Here is a 17,779-nt window from a genome sequence, read left to right as displayed (position 1 = left end):
AGGTATAGTATAGGGGGTACCTTGCTCAATAGTAGTAACTGCGAGAGGGACCTCGGAGTCCTAGTGGACAATCATTTAAATATGAGCCAGCAATGTGCTGCAGCTGCCAAAAAAGCCAACACAGTGCTAGGCTGCATTAACAGAGGGATAGAATCAAAATCACGTGAAGTATTAATACCACTTTACAATGCCTTGGTAAGGCCACACTTGGAATACTGCATCGAGTTTTAGTCACCACGATGTAAAAAAGATGTTGAGACTCTAGAAAGAGTACAGAGAAGAGCAACAAAGATGATTAGGGGACTGGAGGCTAAAACATATAAGGAACGGTTGCTGGAATTGGGTATGCCTAGTTTAATGAAGAGAAGGACGAGGGGGGACATGATAGCAGTCTTCCAATATCTTAGGGGCTGCCACAAAGAAGAGGGAGTCAAGCTATTCTCCAAAGCGCCTGAAGGCAGGACAAGAAGCAACGGGTGGAAACTAACCAAAGAGAGAAGCAACCTAGAACTAAGGAGAAACTTCCTGACAGTTAGAACAATTAACCAGTGGAACAACCTGCCTCCAGAAGCGGTAAATGAGCCAACACTGGAAGTTTTTAAGAAGAAACTGGACAGCCATTTGTCCGAAATGGTATAGGGTTTCCTGCCTGAGCAGGAGGTTGGACTAGATGACCTCCGAGGTCCCTTCCAACTTTATCATTATTATTATTATAGATTAATTACTAGGTATTTGAAAGACTGTGTGAAGAAAAGGTAGTTGAAGGAGCCAATGGGCTTAAGTGAACCATCTGTTATGTATATTAAAGCAGAAAACACATGCATATCACGAAGAGAATATTTCCCAGAGTTCAAATTTCAAACTATGCCACAGTGTCTTCTTCTTCTTCTTCTTCTTCTTCTTCTTCTTCTTCTTCTTCTTCTTCTTCTTCTTCTTCTTCTTCTTCTTCTTCTTCTTCTTCTTCTTCTTCTTCTTCTTCTTCTTCTTCTTCCTCTTCTTCTTCCTCTTCCTCTTCTTCACTATCCATTTCATATTGCCATCTGAAAGTAGAACCAAACACTTTTTGTCTCTTAGGTTGAGTTTTGTTGTTGCTATTGCTGTTGTTACAATCAATAGAGCAGGCTCTTCAAGTTAATGGTTCCAGATATTTGACTTCAATTCGAAAAATCCTTATCAATACTGCCAACCTTTATTTTTTTCTCATAATTTTCTAATAAGCTGCATCTTCAGTCTAGTTCTTGTGTGCTAAATTGCTTAAGGAATTGTTAATTTTGACCTGACTGTATATCTTTAAAGAAGCACAGCTGACTCTGGTTCATCCCCATTTCTCAAGTATTATGGAAAACAGAACTCAGACTTCCCATTTTCTGACATGGGAAAATATTAACTTATAAATGGACCTGTATGTGTTCTGTTATCAAAAATGCTAAAAATGAAAGAAAGATAAACCATTATTAGGGAATGTATCTGATTTTCAAACTATTCCTTTTTAATTTTATTATCAAGATATTCATTAAACTCTTAGAAGAACAGAATGATGTATATACAAAACACAAGAGAATCAAGTATACTAAATTTTGTATAAAATCATGTGGGGTTTTCAAATTACTTAGTCTGATTTTAGTAATTGCTTTTATCGCTTTTGCAGTACTTGCAATTATTATTTTTTTCAGGTCACACTACAAGACACTCAGACAACCACTGTCCTCTTTTTTTCCAGTGACTCTGTTTAATAAACTAACATGCATCTGCCCATATCTATGAGTACAGTCAAAATGGGATTGGGAAAATAAAGTTTGCAAAGATGGTAAAGGGAAAAACACATGTACACAAAATGATATTGCTTGCAATTATTCACTATTATTCATTATTAATCAGTGAAAAAGAAGCTAATAATAATAAATGGTTTGTAAAGAATAAATAAATCCACTAAAGAGTACAAGTGAAAACTACTGTCTAGAATCAATAAAGGAAATCAATATTGTGAACAAAAGGAAGATAGAGAATGGATGGAATTGAAAAGAGTAGGAAAAAAATGCTAAAAAGGAATTACGGTATCTCTTCTAGGGCTATTTTCTCAATCAGCTTTATCTATAAAAACCATCCTGCATGGCTGAATTGTTTCAAAATGTTCAATGTATAGCATAAGTAGGTGACCATCTGGCTTTGTCAAGAAAATAGTGTCTAATTAGAGTCTACACTCATAGATGATTGGTACACATTCTTTATATTGCTTGGCTTCACACACTATTATGAACCCTAAACTCTAATTAATAAAGCACAATTCATGTGTTTTATGTAAATGCTACACCCAAATAAATCATTTTATAGCTTAAAATAATATATTTAAGCTTAAACATTGTGTTTCCATAATATGTCAAAGCACAAATTGCCCAATGCATCTTAGCTTAATCTGGTGTATTGTATGAAATAATTATATAAATATTGAACCTTTTTCTCCAACTTTTAAGGTTGGAAAGAAATAGTCAAACTTCTGTTGACTCAAAAAGGAAGGAGAAAAAGGCTTAGGATGAGGCTTGCATATAAATAGGCTTTGATTCTTATGTTTTGCTGTATGCAGATGTTTAACATACATAGTTTCTATCTAAAATAGTTATGTAGCATGTTGAGCTTGTGAAGCTTCAGCTACTAAGAACTAAATGTGAGGCTGAATATCTGGGAAGCAATGATTTATTCTATGGTTGTTGTGTGAAATCTGATAATGGCAAGCAGACAGACATTTGGGGATGTCAACGGCCAAACTATTTCATTAATGCAAAGCATATGCTCTACTATTGAAATACATTTTACTTTTCAGTGAATTGAGCAAAGTCATACCAGACTTTTATCTTTAATTAGCTGCAAATTTTGAAGCAATGCTAGAATGTGCCTAGATGAGAAATTGCTAACCGATTATATTTATAAACCTGTAGTGCTATTCTCTAGCTTAGTCTTGAGAGTGGTGTTCTCCAGGTGTGTCAAGCCTGAAACAACTAGAAAGGAATTCTGGGAATTGCAAACAAAAGTAACAGAAAAATGCCAAGCTGGATATGGTTATTTTATTTTCTCTCTAGTGATTACAGGGGCTATTTCATATTTCTTTGAAGTAGGGTTCATTGTGATTTATGTTTTTTTTTATTGTGTGATTACTGCAAGTAATGCAAATGTATGGAAAACCATAACACCTGGCCAATGTCCTCCTTCTTTTCCATCTCCTGTGTCATCTCTAAATATGTGAAATTAATCTGGGCTATCTCAAAGGTCTCATTAATCACTGATCAAGAATTCTAGTTGAAGGACTAAATCTCTTTTCAATTTTCAAAGACTAAAAATGTTCTTCAAAGTACTGTTGAGGCCTTTAACATATTATCAGGAAAAACAATGTAGGAGAAGGGGAAGGTGAGGAGGAAAGGAGAGCAAGAGCAAGAGCAAGAAAAACTCTTGGCTATGTAAAACAGGTGGAGAAATCCCTGTCTCTGTTTCTTGGCAATGCTGGCTAGGGCCTTTGGGAGTGCTGTAAGTTTTTCTTCTCTGAAAACTTTCTTAAACGTGTTTAATCTTAATTAATTTCATCAGTACTATTTACGACATCTGTTAACAATCTTCCAAAGAAATTAGAATTACATTATATCTCCACAGTGCAAGACATGAAATTTCAAATCAAGCTTGCAGTTGAACACAAGTCCAGCAGTTTCTTCACTATATTCTAGGCCTAAATTAAAATTATGATTTCTCAAAAATAGAAAACTAATAAAATGTATGGATATTTTTCCAAAGTATGAGTCTACCAGCTCTAAAAAACTGTTCAAATTCTACCTATATGATCCAGGTGAAAAATTGAGATTTTTCAAAAGATAATTTAAGATCTCTTATTCAGAGATGTAGAACTCTCATGCAAACTTTGGAAAGCTTCCTGGTAAACTCCTTTTTTTCCTCTTCAAATGCAGCTAATCCAAAATAAGGTATGCTCTCAGAGATGTAGGATAAATATATCAAACACTATTTTAAAAGCATTTAAAAGCCACTTTTAAAGACAGGTATATTATGCAATGGTATTTATTAACTATCCATTCACTTTTTAAAAAGAATATCAAAGAATATTATTTTCCAACTTAAACCTTTTGTTTTGGGAACTATGATAAGCACTTAGTCTATAATTAAAAACATAAACTTAAATGTTTAAAAATATAACAGGAATCCATCACAATAACATCTAAATCCCATTGAATTCCATGAAGAGTACATAACAAGACCTCTTTTCCCAACCACACTTCTTTCAAGATCCTGGACTCTGGCTTTAAGAACAAAAAAAAATTAAAGCTATTAGGAAAGAGTGAACTAGCACAATAAATTATGGACTTAGATAACTGACCTGATGGCAGTAAAGTTAAAAATAATACTATAGATTTCTATGTGTTTGTGCATCTATACAGTTGTATTTATTCATACAAGCATAATCTTTTGTGGCCTTTCAATTCAAATAATATGTATTTTTGAAAGACCTAATTAATATTTATATAGCCCACGCATTAAAAATGTCTTTGTGATTTATATTAACATATATAGGACAAATAGAAATAGCACTTAGAGTTATAAACCACTTCATAGTGCTTTACAGCCCTCTATAAGCGGTTTACAGAGTCAGCATATTGTCCCCAATAATCTAGGTCCTCATTTTACCAACCTGGGAAAGATGGATGGAAGGCTGAGTCAACCTTGAACCGCTCAGAATTGAACTCCTAAAGCAAACTCGCGATGTCACGTGACATTGCGCAACGTGTTGGGACAGTTTTGCCATTGTCGGCAATGGGATGGGCGCGGCTTCTGAATGACACATCCGGCCCATGGGCCGGCAGTTTGACACCCCTGTCCTAGAGTAAGCAATGAGTTAGCCTGAAGTACTGCATTCTGACCACTGAGCATCAGTCAGACATACCCTTCCGAGATTCGAACCTGGGCTCTCTGCATGTTAAGCAGAAGCATTAGTCCATTATGCCACAGGCTCTTTCTCACTTTGTTAGCTACAAGAGACAGGGGAAGAGAATGAGTGCTTTTTTTCTCTCTCTCTCTCTCTCTCCCATATTTAGGCTGACAGGGTGTTCAAAAAAAAAAAAAAAAAAAAATAATATATATATATATATATATATATATATATATATATATATATATATATATATATATATATATATATACACACACACACACACACACATATATATACATATATATATACATATATATATATAATAGTAATAATCATAATAATCATAATAATCATAATAATCATAATAATCATAATAATCATAAAGTTGGAAGCGTTTTATTATAGAGTTGTAAAAGATGACTACTATATTGTAAATGTTATTGATAGAGTGAATATGTGGAGGTGGCCTTGTCTCCTCAGTTCAAAGCATTTTTGTTTGGTTTCATTACTCACCAAAGGGGCAGTGGCCATGGAATTGAATAAGGATCTGATTATTTAGAGTCCAGAAATCATCACATTTTTCCAAATACTGCGTTTGCAAGCATACCATTACTGATTTTACAATTGTAACATCAGTAACAAGTAGAATCTGCTACAATAAAATATATGGTAAGAAAAGTAGCTTCAAAGAAGAAATTAAGGGTGAGGAATATATGGTGGTATCGTTAATGATGAAAATACCTACAGAGAATACGTGGAGAACAGCAATCATGTTCTGTTTGGAGAGAAGGGATGGCATTATTATGGTGGAACTAATACCATATCCAAGAATTTACATTTCTGAAGTCTGCTTAGGAGATCAAGGTTGACTGTTCGATGTGGAAGAATAAGAAGATTGGATTACAAAGCTATTAAAAACTATTAAAATTCTAAAATTGATTGCTATAGGACTGTAGCCTTAATTTCCTTATTCTTTGTTCTTTATTTTGTTGATGCCAATTTTGATTAATTTGTATGTTTATGGCTCAGGTGACCATGGATGCTTTCACCAAAGAAGTGAGAAGGACATACCTGTGGTTTGCCAATTTTATCTTCACAAAACTACAAAATGCATTAATTGGGTATTTAACTTTGGTGCAACCAATTTGTTTCAGTCTCAACAACTATGTTATCCAAAGATTTCTAGTCCTAATGTAGCATTATTATTTATAAACAGCTCTTGCATCGTTAATATCTATACATTGCATAGAGTTTATTTTGTAGTAAAGCAATAGGAAAAAAATGAATAATAGTTTTCTTTAGTGGGATCCCCATTGCTGGAAAGTCCTTGTTTAGGTCTCATCATCCATTCCAATTTTTTTTTTAATTTTCCAAATTAAAAAACCAGCCAATATTTTCTCTGCCTTTTTTAGTCTTCTTATCTTGACTATATTTTTCGCAACTGTCTTTTTTCTCCATTTGTACATTCACTGATATATGATCTATTGAAAAGGGGAAAATATGATCATGTTGATACTCCTCCATCTCTCAATAGTTTTGACAGCACCAATTATTAAAGATTTTGAGCAAGCTAGGAGTCCAAAGTCCTGGTCTGTAATGGTTTTCTTGTTATCTGAATGCTATTAGAGGGAGCACTAGGAGACTTCTGTATGTTAGGTCAAACTTATTGGGTTATAGGGTTAGGTCTCCACTCACTATGGGGCAATTGTGAAAAACGTATTATTTCTCTCTGTAGCAGCTGGGAACAGTATAGGGCAAGGCAGTCAGAATTATTAGGAGCTTTAGAAAGCTTCTATATGAGAAAAGGTTTGAATGTTTAATTTTCTAGGTTGGAAAAAAAGATGACAGCAATATAACAAATAATGGAAGATAAAGAGAAAATAGATAAGGAGAATATTTTCTTCCCTTTCTTCCTTATTCGAAACACTAAGTTAGAAGTCCCCCAATAAAACTGACTGAATGAATATTAGAATAGAGAAAAGTACTTCACATAGGAAAAAATCAGTGGAATTTGTGGTCATTAATGTGCCTTCAAACCCCCAATCACAGGGAAGCAAGATTAGAATAGATGTATGTCTCCATCTTATCTGGTCACTGTGAGAAAGAGACTAGACTAAGATGAGCATTGGCTTGATTCAATAAGATTATTCTTATTTTTCAGTTGTTATTATTTTCCCTTAATTTTATATCCAAATTAGATAATTTGGATTTTTCTGCCTGTCTCTTTCCACTTTTGAAAACATTATATGCCTGACACGATTTAATAGCATATGATAATTTCAATAGACCTGGTCTAGTGGTTAAAGGACAAATCTAGAAACTAGGAGATTGTAAATTATAATTCTACTTTAGGCATGAAAGCCAGCTGGGTGACTTTGGGCCAGTCACTTTGTCTCAGCCATGGCACTGGGTGGGTGAGTCAATTCCTGTCACAACTAATGGACAGTTGATCGGGAAAAAAAAATCCTGCAGTTGCAGGAAAACACTATGTTAAAAAAAAGATAAGTTTATTAATCATATGAAGCATAGTTTGTAAAAAGTGTGAGAGTAATTATCATTTTGTCTGTTTTCAACACAAGTTAAAATATGATGCCAATCAAGCCTTGTTAACTTGGGTTTGTTCAAAGTAAATGATACTAAACAAATCTACATAATACAGAAGAAACACATTTAGAAACATCAACAACACATATACATGCATGCAGAATCATCATCCATCTAGTCCAGGCATGTCAAAGTGCCGGCCCGTGGGCTGGATGCGTCACGCCGAAACTGCGCCCACCCCAATGTTAGCAATGTTAAAAAGTCACGATATGTTGCACGATGTCACGTGATGTCACGAGTTGACATGCCTGATTTAGTCCATTGCAGCCCTAGGGCTATTTGTTCTTGCCAGCATTCCAACTGCTGTCATCAATGTCAATAGACTAAAAACAACCCTAACCCTAACTCTTTTCTTTTTGCAAATACTGATATTTTGAAAGGGCCTTAAAGAGAAAAATGTGAATCCGAAGTGCTGAACAGCTTTAAAACTCCCATTTCATTTCTTTGAACTGAGGAACCATTCTGAAAAGCAGATCTTGGCCCTGTTACTTTTACAAGGTAGTGCTCAACATGTTATGCAAAACATGTTGTGGCCTTCCAGCTGCACTCCTGACATAGCCAAGACTGGTGAAGATCTCTTCCAATCTTGCTTCCCAGGTTCATTTTGGTTGGAAACATCCATAGTTATATTTTATACTTTGAAGAACATGCAAAGCAGCTGCTTCAGAAATTTCAGCCTTTTTATCTTGAGAAGGGGAAAAAAAACCTTAGTACTAGGCAATGCACATGGGTGCACCAGTGAGAAAGATTCTTATTTTAGTCTGCAGGGAACAACATCTGTGCTTGTAACTGAGGATGGCATGTGTACTGCATATGAGCCAATCTATTCACACAGCCAGTGAAACCAATTGTGGAATCAGCAAAGGTTGTAAAAGATGTCCCATGACAGGATGGGAACAATCAGGGGGAGAGAAACGGCATTCTTTTTTCCACAGCTACATCCCATGTTTCCCATCTGTATGGGCAGCTGCCATACAGATGTGCCCTGACAAAGAAACAGGTGATTCAGAGTTAGCAAAGCCAACTTCATAACATCCCAAGAATAATCTAAATTAAAAACAAGGAGATTTTTTTTCCAACCAAACATTTCACTATTTCAGCTCTGTGCTTGTTTCTGGAGTATAGGGTAGTTGTCCTTTTTGGAAGAAAAGAGAGGAGGAACTGAACTGGACTTTTGGGGGAGGAAGAAACGATTCCTATATTACAAAAAAAATATTAATTTGTATGGCAAAGTAAAGTTGGAGAAGTCTTACTAAATCTGGCTGCCTGCCACAGGGTGGAGTTTTGTTTTGATATTCTTTTAGAGTCTGCAGGTGTTTGGCACATAGAGGAAACAAGGACAGCTGTGATAGTTCAGATTTGCTATTCCCCTCCCAATATTTCTCAGAAGTGATGTAGTGTGATGATGTCTTATACCTGGTATCTTCTACTTGTGTGGCATGCCTAACTACATAGTCACAGAAAGTCTTTGCATTTTATACTATATAAAGGGAAATAAAAGGCACTTGCAACAGTCAGCTGGAAATGGCTATGTAAAAATACTGTACATAGTGCATATTGTAATGATAGCTGCATCAGGAAATACATCCTGTCAATCTAGTATGGGCCACATTCTAAATTAGTTTTCCATGGGCTCTTCCAAAATACTAGTACTCACTGAGTATAAATTGGTATGTAAAAAAACATGTTTTGAAGTTTAACATATCCTGCCTTGCTTGCTTGTTGTCTTCTTACGAGAAAAGGAAGGAAAGAATAGGGACTTTTAAACCACAATAAAAAGAAAATACATCACAATTTGCTTATGCTCCCAAATTCTGAATTCCATCACAGATTCCTTTGAATAGGTAGACCACCATACTGATATCAGCAGATATTGGAAAACTGGAAACAAGGCTGGAAGAAGGAATGAAGTATGTACCTAGTTTGGAGTCATTGTGCAGCCGCAAGCAGCATAAGCTTGACCTCCCTCAAGTTCCATGAAGCCTTATCTCGTCATTCCTGGAATGAAAGTTATAGTACCCACACATCTACAAAGCACCAGGTTGAACAAGTCTGATTTAAAGATTGTTGGAAATTCTTTTAATGCTGTACATAAATCTTGGAGTGATTAAAGGCATGTTTAAAAAACAAAGTTTGGAAATGCCTACTTATTTAAAAAAAAAAACTGCATGAAAAAAACCATCATTGTAATTTACTTAACTGAAAAATGTTCTACATAATATGTGCCTTATATGTTAAACAAACATGTAAAATTGTTAAATGGAACGAACTGCCCCCCGAGATCCGGATGATTCCGGATCTCCTTACTTTCCGCCGCGCCCTCAAGACATGGCTTTTCCAGCAAGTGGGCCTGACCTAGGGAGGATTTTAGGTAGGGATGATTTTAACAGCAATTTTAATTGGAAACACAGCCGTCAATATTTGGTTTTTAATTCGGTTTTTATTGGGGTTTATATTTTTGTGTTTTTGTATTTTTGTATTTGTGAATAGTATCTGTTTTTTAAATATGCTGTGAACCGCCCTGAGTCCTATGGGAGAAGGGCGGTATATAAATTAAATTATTATTATTATTATTATTATTAAATTGCCCTCATTTAATATGTTCATTATTTCTTTCTACAACTGAGGACTACATTCAATTCCACATTAAAATATTCAAATCTATCATTCCCTTTTTTACTATTTTCCTTCAATTTGGTATAACTTCCAAAACTGTTTGAAAAAGTTTCCTAAATCTATGTAGCAAATCTTGAAAATGCATATCATTTAAAGGAAAGAAGAAATCCAATCCACCAACAATGTCTATGCTATAACACAATACAATCTGATAAAAGCGAGAATATTCATGCTTAAAGTAAATATTTGGATGGATGCATGCATGTATGTCCGAGTGTATGTGTATGTATAGTACTATGTTAGTTTAGGATGAAGATTGGATATTGCATGTAAAATATGTCCTAGACTAAATATTCCCACACCCATTATATGAAATTTCAGGAGAGAATTTATCTTCTTCAAGGAGAAAAGTATAAATCTATGTTCTTTTTATTCAGCTTTCCATCTGTAAGGATGAATGTCAAGCTACGAAGAATGCCTATGCTGTGTCAGCCATTATTGCTTCTTAGCTTGCCTATGAATTGGGGGGAAGGGAGGGGAGAATGGAATTCAAACTGCTGATATCAAGAGGCCCGTTCATTAGAACCAAGGACTTTCAAGATTTGTTTACTGAGAACAAAGGGCATTCTCTCATAATAATTCTCTGACTTATAATTGGATAATGTAGCCTGGATTAATGAGGGGAGGGAGGTTTTGATAATTTTCATATAGCAATTTAGGCGCGAAATAACCTGAGCTGGTTTTTCTTTCATCTGTGCCGAAATGATTTGCTCAATAAAGTTTTGCATTAGAGATTGTATCATCTCACTGGGTTCATCAATCGGAACTCTGATAATGAATTGATATCTGGATTCATTTTCTATTCTTTTTTGCTTTCATGTACAAGTATAATCAGAGCCAATTCTCTGGTTCATTTGGGGGTTTTTTTTAGTTTTTAAATATCCCTTGCATATATAGTACACAAGCACAATTTATAGCTGACATTTTCACTACTATAAAGTCCTTTTTCCCGGTAAAACTTCAACAGGTAAGAAGTAATGTTATAAAGATATAAATAACATGTCCTTTTTTATTCTCTCACTAGATTCTTGTCCATCTCTGTCACATTCACAAGATAATACCGCAGAAAATAATGCTTTTTAAAAAAAATAAACAGTGAGATTTTTGCTTATCTCCAAGCTTCAAAAGAAAAACAAATCTAAAACAGAAGAAACAAAACATTGTTCTTGGATTTACGGTAAGTATCCTATTTATGATAGGCAAACATTTCAGGAGTCTCAGGGAAGAGTCCTAGTAACTTAAAACTGAACTAAAAACCAGTAAATGTCATTATTAGTCTTGAAACTATTTCCCAAATCTCTTCCAAAATAAAATCCAGTGACAACATGACTATTAAGAAGTAAGTGCAACTCAAGGGAGACTTCTCTTTTAATCAGTGAAATATAAAATGGGTTAGGAAATCATGCCTTATACTTAAAATCAAATATATGCAGATACACTATGTCAGTTAACTGTATGCAATTTAATCAAGAAATACATTTTGCATATGTTCCTGATCCATTCATTTTTCATTTCAAATACTTTAAATATGTAAATGTTATTACTTTCTACTTAATCAAATTTGTCATTAAAATGTGGTAAGTTCATTTTGAATCCCTACATTCATTTGAAAGTCAGACTGTTTTTAAAGCAATGTATAGAAATTTCTATATGTCAATTTTAAAAAAAGGTATTGCAAAAAAGCACACTGTACTAAATTTTACTTCTTTTTCACTAAAACATAGGTAATTTAATCTAAACACAACTCACAGAATACCTATTTGTGTAAATACTGTGACTAAAGCATTTGTCTCTCCCCTGCTGTCTGATGCGGTTATAGTAGATGGCTACTTATACCAGGTAATAACCAATACAGTATTACCACTCTCTGACATGGTAGAAAAATTTGTTCTTTTCCAGCTTCTAAAACTGTTGCATCTCAGAAGGCCTCCACTTTTAGTAACTTGGATTCCCTAACTACTTAAACTGTTAACTGTGCTGATTTGTGGATTTTTAATTTAATTTAATTGTATTTCATGTTATAAAGTGCGTATGACAGTTTTCCCACTGGGAAGAAATAAGTGTATATGTTTGTGTTATCTAATATAAAGAGACAATTTTATTTCAAATTATAACACATACAAATGTGGCTATTTTATTTGGACAATCTGGTAGGCAAATGTTTTCTTTTCTCAGTGAACAGATGCAGCCTTAACCCAGTGGTGGGATTCAGCCAGTTTGCACCACTTCAGCAGAACCAGTAGCTAATTTTTTGCTGCCCACGCCCAGAAAAGACTTCCAGAAGCAGCATCCACACAGAGAACCGGTTGTTCACATATTTGAATCCCACCACTGCCTTAACCCTATGACGAACCATGGTAAATGTTAGGCTAGGTAAAAGGCCTGATGATGAAGAACATCAAGTGGTGGAATGGAGTGAGAGTATAGACTGAAGGCATTCAGGGCCCTTAACACAAATTTAGAAGTTGAATGAATAATAATTAAGTAAAGTCAGTATAGAAAGTATCTATCATTTACAATTGAAGAAATTCTGAAAAAGCTATCTTTACTCTCTGTTTAATTTTTGAATTTCACCTTTCACAAAGTTACCAATATTTACTTTTTCAGCCTGTTGCATACATAATTAATCACTGCTTAGCATAACTGTAGATATAAGCACTTGTAAAATCATCTGCATATCAGTATTCAAAATCTGAGGCTTAAATATCTGGAAAATTATAATGTGTAAAAAATTGACTTTCTTACTGATGAAGGCAGTATTCTCACTGCCCTGTCTCTTCCCATAAATGGCAATACAGTATCTACCAATACTATTCTATTTCTATAGAAATAAATTGTAACCAATAAAGCCCTTCACCATTATCTCCAGACAAGCAAGTTACATACAGGAAAACAACTGCTGCAAATTCAGTACACATAGTCAGGGTCTTCAAAATTGGATAAAATGATAAGTCAGCATTTTTATAACAGCAATTCACCTTCTTAATGACTATTTGGGAAGTGTTGCAACAAGGTAATACTTTGCCATATAAGGTAATAACATACCTGTAGCCAATAAAAGAAAAATGTCATGTTATTCTTGTCTTTGAAATTACAAACACTGTAATTTTTATCTTGTGGGGCAGGTTCTAAAATATGTTAGCTAATAATCTTTTTTCTCTCTAATGATTATTATCTTCTTTTTATTGGCTGTGGGATTCTTATTCCAAAACAATTCCATTTCTGATTAGCTTTTTTCCATTATGCATTTTTTGTTGTGTTCTGAATATAGAAAAAGACATTTTTATTTAGTTTTAAAGGTACTTCTATTTTTTGTTTTAGTTCTCACTGTTTACTGTAGCTGGTATGTTGTCATAAAATATTCACACTAAGAAGCAATGTGCTGCTAAGATCTGGGTAATTTGAGAACAACATGGTTACCAAAATATCTGGTTTTAGAACAACACATCTAACAGGTTTTCTGGGATGTTCTTAGTAGTAATAATTACTTCTCATATAAGATATAAAAGAGAAAATTCTGAATCAGTGCCTTATTAATGTAACCATGTTAACAATGAGGGATGGAATAATCTCTAAAGATGCAGCCTTTTGTCATAATTTAAAAATTAGCATCAGCATCAAATGAGACTCCTCTAGAAAATAAGCTGAATTTTTAAAGTATGAAAGTACAGTTATTAATACAATTTTAGGAAAAATAAAAATATTAAAGAGAATCTGTTTCATTACTCCTATTTGTGAGATATCCAGGGATAAAATCTTCCTTTTGTCCATTATAAATACATTAATATATTTAAATGTGAGCTTTTCAAATAAGAGTTAACTGTGAAAGTAATTACATTTTACATGTTTAGCATTATTAGCAAAGCAGCTGACAACCAGCAAATTTGAACACTTTGGGTTGGATTAGATCTGAAGGAGATGGTGTGAGACAGAGGGGCATGGAAAATGCTGATCCATTGAGTGGCCAAGGGTTGGACACAGCTGAATGGCTGAAAACAATGACAATGGGTTATATTATTGGATTTAAAATGGCAAGTCCACACTTGAACAAGATCCAACAACCTAATGTTTATAATGCAAAGATCTGAATGTCAAGTCATTAGAATGTGTTTTAGGACGCTATCAACTATCCTATGATACCAAATACATGAATTTGCATTTTTTAAAGTGACTTTCACAATGCCTATAAAAAGTTATTTTAAAAGTGGCGTTAGATTTAACCTGGGGAAGTCAGCTACAAAGATTATTTGGCAATTTTAGAGTAGTTCATTTGTTCTCAGCCCAACTTATCTTGATGAGGGAATAAAGGTAAGCTGCTTTGAATTATCAGAGAAAAGATGTAATAATATATATGAAACATTACTTAATGAATAGTACTAGTAATAGTAATTGAATACTTTAAAAAACATACAGCATGTAAAAGTGTTTCCAAGATAACTGACCTGAGGATCTGAGAACACCTGCTTCATATTGTTGATTGGACCGTATGGAACTCCACTGCCTTCAAAATGGTCTAGCCATTTAGAGGTTTCTTCTTTCAAGAACCTAAGAATAAACAGGAGGGGGGAAAAGAGTAAAAATGCATTTTAAAAAATAGCTATTAGCAGCAGTCAATAATGCAATAAAAATGTTCTGCACATGTTCCTCAGAAATGGAGAAAACCAAGCCTGGAGGCAAAAATCATGGTTAGACTGACTTCCAATCCTATCTGATTTTCTGATGCAAGCCAGCAGTGATACAAACCAAAATTATCAGAAGTTTCAAATAGAAGTCAGTATATTTCCTCCCAATCTTAATTACGGTAATGAGCTTCACATTTTTATTTCATGTTTTTAGTTTTTCACAACAACAACAAGAGATAGATGTGATGTGGTTAAGAGCCACATACATGAAAAACTGTTCTATTTTTAAATACAATGCTCCAATTCAAAGCCTCACAAAGTGTTTTCCTCTGCTACATCTGAAACACATGTCTCAATTAAGAACCACAATTGTTGGTCAGATGACAATATTGATTACGTGTTTATATGTTGTATGACTGTAATATTTGTCCCAAGGTCATCCGGTTGCAAATCAGATACATTAGCCTTATCCTGCTTGAAACAAAATTCCACTCTTTTATTGGATTGCCTTCTCAGGACCACTTATATAATTATACTTTATTATCATATTCACATTGTTAGAGATATCCTGTGGGGGTTTTTTTGTGACTTTATCCTTGGGAGATAGAGTTATTGGTAGCAGCAATTCATGCACTATTCCAAATAAACACAAACATGAAAGAATATTATGACTGCAATCCTACATGTTAACGTTACTGAATTTAAAGGAATATATTATCTTATAGTATGTCTATAAGATTAATATTTTACAATCAGAGAACCCAGTTTGCACCTCGTGAAAAGCCAGAATTGTTGCTTTTTAGCAATTACTTGAGATGTTCAAACTTTACTAATTTCTAAATGGGATGACTGATAGCTTTCAGATGAATATAAAATCCTGGACTTCCATGGAATATCTGAAAAACAGTTCTTGACTATTTCAAAATACACAGATATATACAGGTAGTCCTCCACTTACAACAGTTCATTTATTGACCATTCAAAGTTACGACGACACTGAAAAAAGCGATTTATGACTGTTTTTCACAGTCATTTTTCACTTATCACTGCTGCAGCATCCCGATGATCATGTGATCAAAATTCAGATGCTTGGTAACTGACTTATATTTATTATTGCTGCAGTGTCCCGGGGTCATGTGATCACCTTTTGCGACCTTCTTATAAACAAAGTCAATGTGAAAGCCAAAATTACTTAACAACCGTGTTACTAACTTAACAACTGCAGTGATTCACTTAACAACAATGGCAAGAAAGGACATAAAATGGGGCAAAATTCACTTAACAAATGTTTCACTTAACACTTTTGGTTTTATCACTGCTGGCTTGATCAGAAAATCATATGGTCTTGTAAAAATTAATCAGCAAATTGAACTGAAGAAGCTTCTTGAATGAGGTAAAATGTTTTCAATAAAAATCAAGGAAATCCAGAAGCTGTTTGGAGAAAAGCACCTTTGAAATATTCAATTACTGGTTACTACTCATACTTCACAAATTGAAAAAATCAGAAATTAATAGATTTTTTAAAGTTATCTATCAGATATATGATTGTGAAAAAAATCAAGGCTGAATTACCTTTTCCTTTAGATTCATGTATTTTAACTAGATGAAAGTACTGGCTAAAAATTAAACTAGTACCAAACTGAAACTTATAATTAAGCTGTTTTATTTATGTTTTTATTTCTTAGCCATTTTAACCAAGCATTTACTCACCTAATATCTCCAGTTATCCACTTTTTAATAAAATTATGTGATTCATACATTTTCTTTAGACTATATTGTCTGTGTGTTTCTGCATGCACGCACACATGGATGCACACTCCAATATTTGTTGTTTGTTTCTTGTTGGTGTTCTTTCCTTTTTTCCTTTTACTATTTTTAATAATTTTGTTCTATTATGTCTTATATGCAAACTTGCTCAAGAGAAGATTGCTTTGAAGAAATCTTTGGTACCTGACAGTTTTATTAGCACACATTGCCCTGCCATTAATGCTAGCCATATCAAAAAAGCTTAAATATTGTTTACATGTTATTAACCATTTACACATGATACATATATACATAATGTCCAGAATGATAAACCTAAGAAATAAATTTGCAAATAAACATATTCAATGTTAAGGACATACCTGGCTGACAATATTCCAATAAGTTCGTTCCTATTTACCACTCGCTGCTGGTTATCTTTGTATTTGGGGTCATGAATGATTTCAGGCAAATTGAGAATCTTAATCAAATGAGACAAAATACATTCAGGAACATAATGCCAGAGGAAGTTCTAAGCTTTGGTCTTTAATGTAAGTTTATGATTTATTGAACATAACTTATTTTAATAAATAATATACATTTTTAAAAATATATTTATATGTATGATTATTTAACATCACATCTATATTTCATTCATTTAGTTATTTCAAATATTTCTACTATGAAATTTCACTCTGCATTTACAAAACCATTTATACAGTACATGTCAAAGATAATAATTCTAGAAATCTGTAGATAACAATATTAATTATATTTGCCACTATGCTGATAATTTTGATTTACTATGTTTTTATTCTGCTAAGGGTTTTAAGCAATACCAACTTCTTTGGCCTACAGTGGAAGTATTTCATGGAACAAAAGACTATGTTTCTGAAGAAATGAAAAATGGTATTTGTATCTGTAGCCAATCTGTCATTTAGATATTTAGGTGAATTGCTAAATAATCTACTTTCTTCTTTCATAATTTGTAATAAGATTACAAATTAAGTTAAAAGTAATGAACTAAGAGTTTCACTTAGTCTGACAGAATAAATCTATTAACCTGAAATCAGCCATTTTGTCCCCCAAATGTTGGGAGCTAGGTAGGTTTCTGGGTGAACTTCTAATCCTAAATGATACAATTACAATCACCACTAGATTTTCATGTGAAAATAATTTCTTCATCCTACAGTAACCTTTTAAAAACTAC

General features: G+C 33.7%; 1 protein-coding gene across 1 annotated transcript in view; it reads right to left on the bottom strand.

Moving 5' to 3' along the window:
• The window catches only part of SUGCT (succinyl-CoA:glutarate-CoA transferase), a 349,587-nt gene that overhangs the window by 182,511 nt on the left and 149,297 nt on the right, over positions 1-17,779 (bottom strand). The window contains exons 11-12 of the mRNA XM_015813065.1: positions 16,953-17,050; positions 14,647-14,749 (exon numbers count right to left, since the gene is read on the bottom strand). Of these exons, the coding sequence (XP_015668551.1) occupies positions 14,647-14,749; positions 16,953-17,050 (201 nt within the window). The remainder of the gene's footprint in view (positions 1-14,646; positions 14,750-16,952; positions 17,051-17,779) is intronic.

Source organism: Protobothrops mucrosquamatus, unplaced genomic scaffold (genome assembly GCF_001527695.2).
Source record: "Protobothrops mucrosquamatus isolate PMUCROS unplaced genomic scaffold, P.Mucros_1.0 scaffold131, whole genome shotgun sequence".
NCBI classification, from domain to species: Eukaryota; Metazoa; Chordata; class Lepidosauria; order Squamata; family Viperidae; genus Protobothrops; species Protobothrops mucrosquamatus.
The sequence above is the reverse complement of the archived record's forward strand: the minus strand, read 5'-3'. Positions and strand labels throughout refer to the sequence as shown.